At 39.1% G+C, this 13,806-nt stretch overlaps 1 protein-coding gene across 9 annotated transcripts in view; it reads right to left on the reverse strand.

The window, feature by feature from the left end:
- Window positions 1–13,257, reverse strand: part of ATF2 (activating transcription factor 2) — a 44,879-nt gene extending 31,622 nt beyond the window's left edge. For 2 of the 9 annotated variants that reach the window (XM_065068845.1, XM_065068841.1), the window contains exons 1-5: window positions 6,829–6,873; window positions 4,032–4,100; window positions 3,348–3,417; window positions 852–948; window positions 208–326 (exon numbers count right to left, since the gene is read on the reverse strand). In XM_065068845.1, the coding sequence (XP_064924917.1) occupies window positions 208–326; window positions 852–948; window positions 3,348–3,395 (264 nt within the window). In that variant the 5' untranslated portion in view covers window positions 3,396–3,417; window positions 4,032–4,100; window positions 6,829–6,873. Of the gene's footprint in view, window positions 1–207; window positions 327–851; window positions 949–3,347; window positions 3,418–4,031; window positions 4,101–6,828; window positions 6,874–9,327; window positions 9,362–10,667; window positions 10,761–12,552; window positions 12,650–12,856; window positions 13,008–13,122 lie in introns of those variants that run through there. The other 7 variants (XM_065068844.1, XM_065068838.1, XM_065068839.1 and 4 more) reach the window with 7 other exon arrangements.
- Between the last annotated feature and the right edge of the window lie 549 nt (window positions 13,258–13,806).

The following is a 13,806-nucleotide window of genomic DNA, read 5'->3' on the forward strand; positions in this document are numbered from 1 at the left end:
TTAATCAGGTAAATGAATCTTCAGAACAGTAACCTTATAGATTTGTATTCTCTCCATGCAACATGTGTAAGCAGCTGGCAAGTGATTATTGGCACAGTTTAGAAGGCAACACATAAACCAAAGTTGGCTTTTTTTTTTTTTTTTAAATAGAATTTCTGATAGGAAAGAAGTAGAAGCTCTGAGAAGAAAATGTTTTTTTGAACATACTTTCTTAATGTCATCTTCAGAAGCCTTTTTAAACTCATTTTCAAAAGGACTTGCTAATTCATTGAATAAGCCCACTTCTTCACAGTTCTTCAAGAATCGAGTTGGAGTTGGTGTTTGATCTGAAATGAAGCGTAGAAAAGCCAAAAAAACCCCTCTATCTTTCTTCTACTATCCCACTTAAAGAATAATAATTACCAATTGATCCTTCTAATTTTACCATAGTATGTGAAAAATATTCCATATTTTAAAATTGAAGAGACAAATAATATCAACAAATGATTAGAAATGCAATTTAATCTAGTTACAGATCCTGTTAGGCACAGCCTTTATTAGTGTGTGTTCTTACTGAATGCTTACTATATAATTTAATCAATTATTAAGGTATCGATAATTGAAAAATATTTAAAATATTTAATTATATAAGTTCCAAATAAATGTTACTTATGGATAATACTACTGGCTTCAAATTCTGACAAAAGCTAATTATGTATGAAAATATTGCCTAAGCACAGATTGCAGAGAATGATAGAAACTGTTTCATACGCTCTTAACATAAGTCTATGCATTATGTACAGAAAACACATAAAACGTACCCCTACTCCAGCAGAAAAGTGAATAAACTAGTTATAAAAGTTTATACTAACCAGCCACAATGACACTATCATTACGAGCAGGACCAAATTTCAGTGTCATCTCATGTTTATGTTTATGGACAGCCAAATGATCCTCATTGGTAAAACGCTGCAGCAGAAAGTTTCAAGAAATAGTTGTAATTTTGAGTGCGAACAAAGTAAATGCAATTCTACAGAAAGTTATTACAGCATGTAAAACCAGCATTACTACATTAACAGTCTTAGGCAGACACATCTTGTTCCTTAGTCAACGGTACCAAGCAGAAATATAAAATGCAAGTGATGTTCATAGCAACTAAATAGCAACGATATGACAGAAATGGAAGTTATCAGCACCTGCACTCACCAATAGCCCAAGACTGACATTTCAGAGTGCTGCAGACTTTAACAACTGTTAGCAAATGACCATGTCCTATACTAATGGATCTTGACAATATTTAGTAAGTGATTACCACTATTTGATTTCTGTATTGTGTGTATTACCACAATAACGAGAAGTGATATGTAATCACAAACACAGACTTCACTGTATTGAATAGCGTAAAAAAAGAAGTATCCTCCTGCCTCTGACCATTTACAATACAAAATAAGAGGCAGATAGGATTGGAAACACTAGAACAATGCCAGACAATTGAAAAGCTGTGAATGAACTAAACTTATCAGCATTTAAAAAAATCTCTCAAGTTTTCAGGAGTATGCCAGTTTTGCGCATACTTTCCCCCAAATTTGGGGTATGTTCTATAAGAAAAGCAATAAGCAGACAAACCAGATGCTATAAAATAGATATTTTTTCCTTTTACTAACTTGAAATTTGCTATGCATCTATAATTATGGGTAAAGTTAGCGTTTCAATTGAGATAATGTAAGAAAACATTTCCCAAGATACAGGTTTCCTAGGAAGAACACATTTTACAAAATATTCAAATTCTTACTTTTCTTTCTGAACATTTGAGTCCCAAATTATGTTTCTGATTATTCTTCAATAATTCAAGTCACTCCATATATATCTTGTAACAGATACACTCCAAGTGTCATCTCTCAGAAAACAATACAGAAAGCTTAGTTGACCTCAGAGTACAGTTATCCAGAATATTTCTGTGAGAAAGGACATGTATGTGGGGAGCTGAGAGGGAAATTAAAAATGCAGGATCACTGAAAGGAAGAGTGATACAGGCCAAGCACTTTTTTTTTTGTTAGAACTCTCTTGTCAAGGGTTCCACATGCCCAGCTCTCCATAGCTCCTGTGCCTTATCTCCAGATACAGCATAAGCCAGAAACCTGGGTGTTCTATCACACCAGGAGACTTAAGTACATCTTTCTGTCCCCATTACATGATGGACAGGCTCCTTCAGAGGGAACAGGATCTCCAAATCCCAACTCCCTCTCTCTCTTCTACAGTATATGAGGTGGCATCTGGTGAAACCTTGCCCATTTTCAGGGACATAAGCATCTCTGTTCTCCTTCACGGGAATCAAGAATTGCTGTAGCCCCATGATGTGTCTCTTCTACAATATATAGTTGACAAAACACTTCTGACAGAGCTTACACTGAAGTGAGATTCAAATAGGATGGGAACAAACATGTTGCTTAGGAGAAGACAGTCTTCTTCTGTTACTTTTGGTGCCTCTGAATGTATTGAACATAATAAGAAATCTTAAGTCTTTTCCCACTTCAAATACCAAAGGCTCCATTAATATAGCACTAGTGCTGTCATTCATCATAAAAACTAAGTTTTCAGAATGAAAACGAAAATACTTTGAACTCAAAGTCCAAATAAATCCAAGTGCATCAATATAATTAAAAAATTCAGCTTGATTAAGAAATTAATTCTATATAAAGGATGCAGGGATGTCTACCTCATGCAGCAGATAATGCAAATTCATTTATTTTCAGGTTACTAAAATGACGTGTTAAGACAGCTTCCTTTTAAGCAATCATCTGCTAAAACACTCAATAATAATTTTACTTTCCTGTTCACATTCAGCTTTGCATTGACTAATGCTATTTAATAAAATACATTAATTACAATAGGAACTGAAATACATTTTTTGGCATGCATACCATTAGCACCTGCCTATATACAAAAATGTAGGTAAATAAAAATTATGCCATTAAATATTTGTAGCCACCATAGTTGTAAAGATTAGGAACAGGCAAGCTTCATAATGGGCTCACCACTAACACTGAAATCATCTGAAAAATACATGTTACCCAATACAAATCAGGGTGTTTGTTTATGTTTTGAATGAAAGCAAGTAAAGCAGGGCTAACAAATGAAAGTGTTTTCAGCTTAGAAAAGGTAGTTTAATTAGAATCCTCCTTCCATGGACAGCATTTTTTGAACAAACACTCAAAACACTAGAAATTCTTGCTGTCCCCTGCTTTTCAGGAAAACATAGATACTTCCTACCAATTATCACAAATCTCTATTTCTTTGATCCCTAGAGATACTTCTCACTGTTTTACTTTGATTTGATCAATGTTACCAGCTTCCAGTCAGACCATTACCTGGCCACATCCAGGGGCAGTACATAAAAAGGGTTTGTCATCACTCATATTCCACAGGTCGTTGTGCTACCTAGATTAAAGCGAGAATGCAACAAATTTTACAAATATTGCAACTATTTATCAATACACCAACACCCACAGGATATTTTAATATTCCATGGGCAAGAATTTCTGCCTTCTGGCTGCACTAAGAATCTAAATACCCAGGATTCCAGTAGAGTCTGGATTCCAAGCTCTGACAGGAAGGTACACAAAACCAAATAGAAACAGTAGGTTTGAAACATACATCTTGATTGGAAAGGCAAATATTTGTACAAAAAAAAACAACTAAGTGCAAAAGGTATCTGAAAACATAGTAAGAAAACTTGTTACTGAAATAAAAATACATTGCAATAATTATGCAAATCCCACCATTAGTCCAGGATACAGTGCCAACAGATGCGGGAAAAATGGCTGATTCCTCAGGCTTGTCATAACCTTTAAAGCTCATCCTTAAAGATAAGGTAGCAGATAGCCCTTTATGAAAACTGTTATAAATTTAACTTCAAACCCCCATACTTTAGTAACATTTCAGCTATACGACTAAATTACCAACAGGCTAAAAAAGATTTAAGAAATAAGTAATAGATACTAATGATATTTTGCGATGTTTTGCACACTCACCACACATACTAATACACATACCTGCCAGATTTCACATATAAAACTGTTTCATAGGACAAGCTATCATATCCTCCTTTTCATGGCAATGAACTGTAATCGAAAGAAGATATCAATTACTATTCATGTTAAAATGCAATAATACATGACTTTTTAAAAATAAATGATATAATGCCCACTATTCACCCATGAAACACAACACTTCGTCAAAGAAACTGTTTACTTCAATATACCCTCTATTTAGTTATGCCTCCTTCCATCCCACAAGCACAGAACAAACATCGCAAGGCAGCATCACTCTGCTTCAAGAAGAGAAAGACGGACACTGACGGGATTGAGCTGACCTGTGCCGGATCACGCATAAAACTAGTATGTGGATGCTGTGACATCAGTGACAAAAAACAAAGTTCTGGTACAATGAACATATAAAAATCAAGATATTGTTTCACATCACTGAAGCCAATAGTGATGATTAATTAATCTCAACACTAAAGTTACATCGTTTTAAGGTCAAGTAACAGGGTGGGGTGGGGTGGGGAATGAATGTACAAAAATTAGTTAATTAGCCAGGAGATGACATGCACTCTCAGCCCATCTGTGGCTTTACCCTGGAGAAAATATATTCATCTTTAAATATGAGTATTTGTATGGAGGTCCAACAATGTTAGTTCTGAACATTGCTTAGCTTGATGAAGCAAATAAAGATGAATAAAGATGTCTCTATGATTTAAGACCATAAGCAGAATAAATCCATCTCTCCCCCAACAGGCTGACCATGAAAAGTTGCAAGGCTTCTGAAACTGTCTAACCATCCTAAGAATGTTCACTTCTGGTACACCGTGTAGCACTAGACACATGGCTGATCAAGTAAGGATAAGCAAATCATTTAAGACTTAATACCTCAGAGATCTTTAGAGAACACGTCACCTGATCCTTTTGCCTGCGCCTGTACAGCACAAAACTACTGCACGGGCTTTTTGGATATTAATTCAAGGAGGAGGAGATCCCAGTGTCCTTGACCAGGGGCACCAAATAGCAAAGAAGGAAAACATGGAGTGGAGGAGATTCCCAAGTGTCACTTCTAAATATATACATTCAACAGGATGAGGATACTGAGCTGAGATCACAAGCCAAGAGGAGATGAATGGCTGCCAGAAACTTTTAGAGTCTTTGGCACTGACAACTCAGGGAAACATTTATGTCCCAAAGAAAGGATGCCAAAGCAAATCAGGGATGGATATTGTTCTGCTGTTCTCCACAAAAAGTTCATAACCTGTCTCAAGTTTCTGAAGGGATTAAATATTTCTTGAACTTAGTAATGTCACCAATAAAGAGTATTAACGGGTTACAGGTATGTTTGAATACTCAGGGTAAAAAATAAGGCTCTTATCAATATAGCCTTATGATTACATCCTTATATTATCTGGAACTTCAACAGACACTTAAAAGTTACCCCATGAGCTTATTATGTTTGGTCAGCTGCGCAACAGCCAGAGGTTGGTTTGCTTTTTTTTTTTTTAAATGCAGGTTCAAAACTAATAGAGTCAGTCTCCTTTAGACCTCTAAAGGAATTTGCTTTGTTAAATCTTTATCACAGGGAACCATACAGTTATAGATGGCTATAATATGAACATCTATGCAGACATATATTATGAACAGAAGAGTTATAACTGTATCAGAAATGTCTGAAGGTGCAAGAAACAATTTTGGGGATTTTTATCCAAAGGATGAAGATTTTGATGAACAAAAGTGCATGTAGGGCATTTTTTCCACTCTGTTACTACAGCTTGTTGTCAGTCTCCAACAAGTGCATAGTATCAGCCACAAAATCTGTTCCATCCACGCTGTTAGCATTCTTCTTAGGTCTTAAGCTGTAAAGATCAATTTTTCAAGTCTGCTCATTTTCTTCTTTAAAGAAATATTCTCAAAACATGAATTTGCATATGAAGTCGTTATCAGGTTCCATATTTTGGTTTGTGAAGCCTGTGAATTTGTAATGCGTCCTGATTTATAAACCAAAAATGAATCATTGTGAAAAAGAAAAAAAAGTGCTGTCCTTCTGGCAAATTTACTGGAAAAACATTGGAGATAAATTCATTTCCTGATCTCTGTAATATTATTTGACTGCAGGCCACAAGGAATTTTGTGAGGTAATGCCTTGTAAAGGGATTCCAGCTAACATCTGAGGAAAAAAAAAATATCTTGAAGCACTGAAATTTTTGCACTTAAAAGAAGTTCACTCATGCATTCCAGCAAGACCTCAGGCATTATAAATCTAAACAGAAAGTAGATCTGACAGAATGGGAAAACAAAGGGCTCATGCTGGTTAATGTAGCCAAACTGGTAAAGACGGTATTTACCTATTACAAAGACAAATGCAAAGCTTGCACCTCAAATGAAGTAACAGTGCAGGCTGAGGGCCAAGTGGCTGTCACACAGCTTTACAGCAGAACCTGTAACTCCTGCTGGACAACAAACTGAACATAATTCAGCACTATGTCGCTTGCAGCACTGAAAGCTGCAGCCTCCTGGGCAGAATTAGGGAGATCACAGCAAACAGATGAAGGGAAGTGTTTATTCTCCTTCATCTGGCACTCATGAGGCTACAGCCAGACTGCTGTGTCCAGTTTTGAGCCCCTCGAGACAGATAACAAACTGAAGAGAAACCAGCAGGGGCCCCACAAAAATAGTTAGGAGGCTGGACTATTACATACAAGAGGAATATCAGGAAGCAAAGTTTGTTCAGCATGAAGAAGGAAGGGTAAGGAAGGATCTACTTGCCGTCTTACACTACTAATATATTGTTACAGAGAATACAGACCCTGGATAGTGTACAACAAAAGGATGAGATGCAACATTCACAAGCCACACCTGAAAATTTATAAGGAAGAGGAGCATTAAAAAAAAAAATAATAATAAAGAAAATAAAAAATCACACAGTGAGGGCAGCTGAACACCGGAACACGTTGCCTAGTGGGGCTGTGGAATCTCCATCTTTGGAGATATTCAGAATTTGAGTGGATGAAATTCTGAGCAATCCAAGATAAATCTGAAATTTGAAGTATACTATATAGGCATCATAGCTAGAAATAGAAGTGGACAATGGCAAGAGACTCACCAAACTTGGTTAATGTCCTGACAGCTTTAAAAGACTTACCATGGTTAGCTTTACAGCCCAACAAATAAAACTGTTGCTGACAGAGAAAACAAACAAACCCCATCCTTTGCCTCCTCTTTTCCCTCTGGATTTGTTGTTGTTTGACAGGAGTAACAAGACTAAGACACAGAAAGCAAATTTATTGAAAATAAGTTTGTGATTGCCACTCTGATTTCAAAAGGCTACTGCAGACTGACTGCTTTAAGACAGAATATCACATTAAGAAAGAAGAATTTAGAAAATACTCTTCCTCTGAAAACCAAAATAGCAACTTAAAGTGCCATCTTGACAAAAATGTTACTCACCTAACCCAATCAGAAATAAAGTGTGTAAACTGCTAATCACATTGCTAGAGATTAATTACAGCCACCTTGGATTGTTACCCATGCAACAGAAACACTTTGTCCTACAGAAAAAACATGGTTCCTGAAGCAGTTCAGCCTGAATATGAAACTCTACTCTTCAGATAAACTGAGCAGTTCAGTAAAATGATTTTCACTACAGTTCACTGAACTGCAGCTTCCTTCTGTAAGCATTCTAACCCTAAATTCCTTTCAGTAGCATAAAGAAACCCAGACATAGAATACTTTTGAGTTACACTGAGAAAGAGGATCAGAGCTCCACACAGGAAAACCATGAAATAATCTCAGCGGTATAATCAACTCCGGTACTTAAATCAAACAGTAATCTCACTTTTTTGGTGTTTGCTCCCTGCTTTGAATGCAAAGGTAAAATACTTCCCATCACTCCTATTTAAAATGTCATAAGCCTCTTTTACCACTTTTGGAAAGCAAACAGTACAGCAAAATATATAAATAAGTACCTATGAATGTCTAATATATATATATATATATATAATACAGAGAAATAAATACAGGTTTGTGAGCAATTTACTAATATTTAGAACAGTGTTATTATTTAAAAAATAAAGATGTTTCTATAAAACATCACACTGTTCGTCTAAATGTGCTATAAAAATAGCTTCAACAATTATTTGTATATTTTAATAAGATTTTAGTTAAACATCCTAGGTATACTTTCTGGAAACTATGACTACATACTCTGAGGCTTGCTTCTAAAATACCTTCCTGTAGATGATTTGTAAAAGAACAGAATCATACACTGACTTAAGCGATGTCTTGTTGGCTTATTTTACTGGTAAAGGTTCTTCTGTTTTCTCAATTCCCTACATACAAGAGCATGGAAAACACAACTGACACGGAATTTCAAATATTTTTCTCTTAAACACTTTAGTAGCTGTTTAAAATGCATACATATTGATAATCCTTGCAAAAACCTCTCCAAATTTGCTGAGAAAAAAAAGCCAAACAACCAACATTCTTTACACATACCCAGTCCATGGAGGACAATCTGATTGTCTGCCAGCTACAGTAGTAGCCCATTTATCCACTACTGCTTACATGTGATGCAAACTCAAGTTTTGCAGCTAGACTGACCACTCACATGTGGCTCCAACTCAAGAAACATCTCTACATTCTGGTTTGAAAAAAAATGAGAAAGTTGGACAAAGACTGTATTAGGCCATTGAGACAAATCAGAATTGTAGTGGTCCATCAGCACCCTGGCGTCTGTACTTTACAAAATGATGTATTTTCCAATGGATGTTTGCATTTCCTCAAGACAGATCATGTCTATTCAATGTGTCCTCTTATTTGATCTGGGATTGAGCCCCTTTTTACTGCAAGATACCATATACAGAATTAATTCTTCATAAGCTTTTCTGTAGATCTCATCATAGTGTGTAACTGCTTTAGGTAGCGTAAGTTTTTTAAGGTTTTACTTAAAAGTTTCATTTTACAACAGGAAACTGAAACATAAAAGGGAAAAGTCAAAATTTAAACACTACAAAATTAAACGAGATGGCTTTCTCGTGCAACCAAATGAATCAACTCAAATCAAAATAAACAGGCCACCTTTTATATTTTCAATACTTGCATACAGCATTGTACAGTATAAATTTTAATCACCTCCCACATTTGAGCCTATCTTTATTTCCAGTTTTCTATAGAAGCAGACTTCAAAGTTTGGTGCTCAGTAAAAATCACAAGTTAGTATATAGAATACACCATTTGATAAGAAGTAACATAAGTTTAAAAAATATAAAAATTGTATTTTAAAGGAAAAAAAAAAGGCTCCACTTACCTGGAATGCCTGGAACAGCTACTTTTTCAGTCTCCTATAACGCAAAAGAAGAAAGGTGAAGCAAAAGTGGTGTAATTAACACTTGATCATTAAAGTCCACTTTCAACAGTGTTTTGACTGATTGCATTTGTGTAATGCAACAGAATTTAGCATTCCTGAAAAATAAACTGAACTATTAAGAGAATGAAGGAGAAAAAGTTTGAAACATGAAAATGGTTCTCCTCATAAAGTGGGATCACAAAAAAGTAAGCCAGTAAATTCAGCAAAAAAACTGTAAGTCATAGTCCAGAATAATTGAAGGTTGTAAGCCTCAAAACCGGCTAACAGGAAAACATGAGCTCCTTCCTTCTTCACACTTCACTGCTTAATAGAGCACACTATTTCGTAGAAGACACATGATCTGTTTCAGGGAGTTCTGAAGAAGAATAAGGAAGAATGTAATGCCTGCACCACAATGCTGAGATTTTTTTCTTTAAAAAAAGCCAAACCTTGGGCACTATTTTATGATGTTATTAATTAAGTGCTTGTAACTGATCTCTAAAGTTAATTCCATACTTTCATTGGTTTGTCTAAGATTATATAAATAAGGGGGAGAACATCTGGACAAGAAGAAAAAGATGCAAGAAGCGACGATTGGCTTAGCAAGTTCAAATAAGAACAAGAAAGCCAGCTGGACAGATATTCACACATACAGAAACAAGGCAATTATGTCACTTCAGCTTTGCTGAAGGAGGAGGCTTTTTCCACGTGAAGGTACATTTCAGTAAACGGAGATCACTAATGGAACAAAGTAATGTCCTTAGGCCTAACACTTCCTGTTAGTGGAATACAGCAGCTCTTAAGTCAACCCCCTGGCTTAAGGATTTTTCAGAGGCGCCTTGATCTTTCTTTGACTTACTGGAATACTGTGAATACAGCTCTTGTAGATAACTGAAAGGCCAATGAACCTCAGAGAAGAAATATGCAGGGGTCAATATTCCACTGATCTTTTCACAATTTTCTTAGAGAGATTATAGGACTCACCTTCCCCAGCTCATTTATCTAGGTTTGAAAGTCTTGATATTGCCCATCAACCTAACAACCATTAGAAATGAAGTCTCCTTTTGCTACATTACTTTCAACGAATTAAAAAAAGGCTTAACAAAGTTATTTAATTTTTACATTTTTTCAGATTGCATCCCTGAAGTATAAAATTTAATTCAATAATTAAGAATTTAATTAAAAAAAAAAAATCTTTAAATATATCATATATGTTCCACAATAGGACATACATGCTCATTAAAAAGTATGATCTTTTTTCTTTCCTGTAAGCAATAATATAAATGACCACTGTCATTTACCTAGAACGAGAAACATACTATCTTGTTTGGAACAGCTTCCTGAAGAGAAGCTCCTGTCCAGAATGGAGCTAAAGGAAAAGTTCCCAGGCTGAACTGAAAATGACAGAGAATGAAGTTGGAAACAAGGTAGCGTAAGCCTGGAAAAAAAGATTTACTGAATAATTATTAAATATTGGCTCATATTTCCAGCACTATCTATATCCAATGCCTCTTTAGACTGCACATTAATTTGAAGCAAATGCAGTTAAGTTATGCAGGAGCTACTCATTATTCCAAAAAAGAAGTTAATAATACTGAATCATGTTTGCTACCTTAAAAATAGTTAATGCACTATTTTTATATAGAAATTCAAGATTATGTTAAGAAACCATTAAAAAAGTTGAGATGATAAATAACATATAAACTTTTACAGTTAGTAAAGCTTCTCAGAGACATAAATGTAAGTTTAAACTGATTAACAGTGGGAGGGAGAAAAAGAATAGCTGATGACAGAAAAGGAATTTTAGGCAATATATATATACCCAAAAATTAATCAAACAAGATTCAAAAGAATGCCATATTTCAGACTGCTCAACACTTTGTCACACAGAGAAGTAGCATGCAAGCCAAAATTATTTATAAATATTATGTGTGCGCAAATTTAAACATCTAAAAGCACCTCATATTAGCTGCTTCATAATCTAGAAGTTTCTGGAAAAAGACATACCAAACTTGTTCATATTTCTAGAATTCAAATAGGGAAATAGGGATAGAAATATCAGCTACACTGCAAAGATCAAAGGCTCAACTAGTTGATTAAGTATTAGCATACAATATCAGTAATAAAACAAACTCATACTGGATTTTTGAAAAAGCAGCTTCACTCCATGTACACATTAAAGTTTTTTTACTATTTTTTTTTTTAATGCATTATATAACAAGCAGTCCCTGACAAAGTTATTGTTTTGTTTTTTAGCAAGACAATTTTCCACATTTGATTCTGGAATGCAGAATTATAAGCACTGAAAGAATTCAAGGGAATGCCTAACTCAACTGTAGCTTGTCACTCTGAAATTGTTTGCAACTGGATATCCATCAATAGACAGTAACTTATGTTTCAGTGGAAGGTTGAAGAAATCATGTCTAGACACTTATGGAAGGCCAGGACCACAAGGAAAAGTCCTTCTCATCCTATCAGTTAGTGCTGAATTCAGCATGTAAGAAAGACCTAGGAGAATTATGACCTTGATGTCAGGAAGTTGTTTTAAATAACTCTTATCTAGCTTTACGCTCAGTAAGAGCTTCAGACATGGCATTCACTGGCATGAGTAGAATATGACAAGAAAACAAAAATATTTTAAAAGGAGGAAAATAGACTTTGGCCATATTCCGGGTCACTATCTGGAAAGTAGTAGATGATTCAGAATATCCACCTTAATTTGAACTTCTCATTCTAGTGCAAGGAAACAGGTGACAGTACCACTACTTGACGATAAACATTTCTGGGATAAGTAACTAGCAATAAGCAAATGGGTGACACAGAGCGTGAGGATGGGACACGGAAACATACTTGTGGATACCATTTCAAGAAGAGGGATGCCGAAAGACTGGAGAATGAATAAGACGGCAGAAGCAACATGGCAGCACACACATCTCCTCACTCCAAACATCAAGTTGCACTGTGTCATAAAACGTTTATGCCTAAAATATCACACAGCCATCAGTGCTTGAGGGCCTGTGATGTGATTTTCACATGAAAGCTTCAGAGACCTCTTGAGACCACTCAAGAGGCATAACGCACAGTAACAGGCAAAGCCAATGGGTCAGCTGGTGCAGAAGGCCCACGTCCATGGCCGGATCCCGGGCAGGCCGACACCTCTCTCCGGTGCAGAGAAGCTGTTCGTACCTTCCGCCTCACACCTATGGGCAACCCCCGCACCGGCACCAAGCACGGACCAAGACCTCCCTCCAGCGCAGAACGTGGACGCAGGAAGACGCCTCCTCGGAGCTGAGGAGGAAAGGCCGAGCCCAGCTGCCCCTTCCCCGGCCCATCCCGCCGCCTTCCGCCCCCACAGGCCGGGCCCGGGGCAGGTACCGGCGATGCCCCGCGGGGCAGCCGGCGCCCAGACGCGGGGCGCGGGAGCCGCGGCTCCCTTCCTCCACCCACCCGCCTCCCCGCTCCGCTCCCCGGGCGCCCGCAGGACCCCTACCTCCGGGCGGGGATCGGTCTCCGCGGCGCCGGCCGCCCCTCCTCGGCTCTAGGGGCGGCAGGAGCCGCAGGCCGCGGTGGGGGAGGGGGCTGCCGTGGAGAGGAGCGGCGGCGCCATGTTACTGCCTCCCGGGCATCCCCCGCCTACTGCCGAGCGGGGCCGCTCCCTCCCCTCCGCCCCCGGTGCGCTCGCCCGCCCGGGCGCCGCCGCAGCGCGGAGGGCGGAGCCGCCGCCGGGCCGGGCCGCGCTGCTGTTTACAAACTCACCCCGGGAGCGCGGGCCGGACCGCACATTAAAGGCCGGGTCCCCCACAGGCTTCCGTCCCTTCTCGCGAGAGCTGCTCTGACATCTCCGCGGGCAGCGGGGAGGTGCGGGTCACGTGGCGGGGAGGGGCGGAGGACAGCGCACGCCGCTGATTGGGCCATGTCGGCGGGGCGGCTGAGGAGGGCGTGGCCGGAAGCGCCCAGCGCCCGGGTGTGGCCGGGCGGGGCCGCGCCGGTGGCTGAGCAGGTGCCGCTGGGCCCGCCCGGGCGCTGCTCGGTGCTGACGGCAGCGCTCACGTCTCGGAGACCGGTTGGTTGCTTCGAACCGTTGTCCAGTGCCCACCGCGGCGAACCCCACGTGCTCCTGCCCCTGTCACGCCTGGACACATCTGCCATCAGCGCCAAGCCGAACCGCGTCCGGTCCCGCGTGTCAGTGAATCCGCTGCGGGTAGGAATTCGTGCAGCTGAGGGGAGAGGGGAGCTCGGAGGACAAAGCACCCACCCGTTGCTGCGTGAGGGCTGGCAGCAGGGACAGACTCACCCACCGCAGGGCTTTGGTCTGTGCCAGCGCTTGATCCACTTGTCACAACGGTTTGGGAATGACCAGCCCTCCAAAGCCAGGCACCGGCTGAATTCCTTTGGTTTCCCCATCTCCGTACCTACCACATCTCTGCAGATGGACCTGGG

This window comes from Columba livia, chromosome 7 (assembly GCF_036013475.1).
Source record: "Columba livia isolate bColLiv1 breed racing homer chromosome 7, bColLiv1.pat.W.v2, whole genome shotgun sequence".
NCBI classification, from domain to species: domain Eukaryota; kingdom Metazoa; phylum Chordata; class Aves; order Columbiformes; family Columbidae; genus Columba; species Columba livia.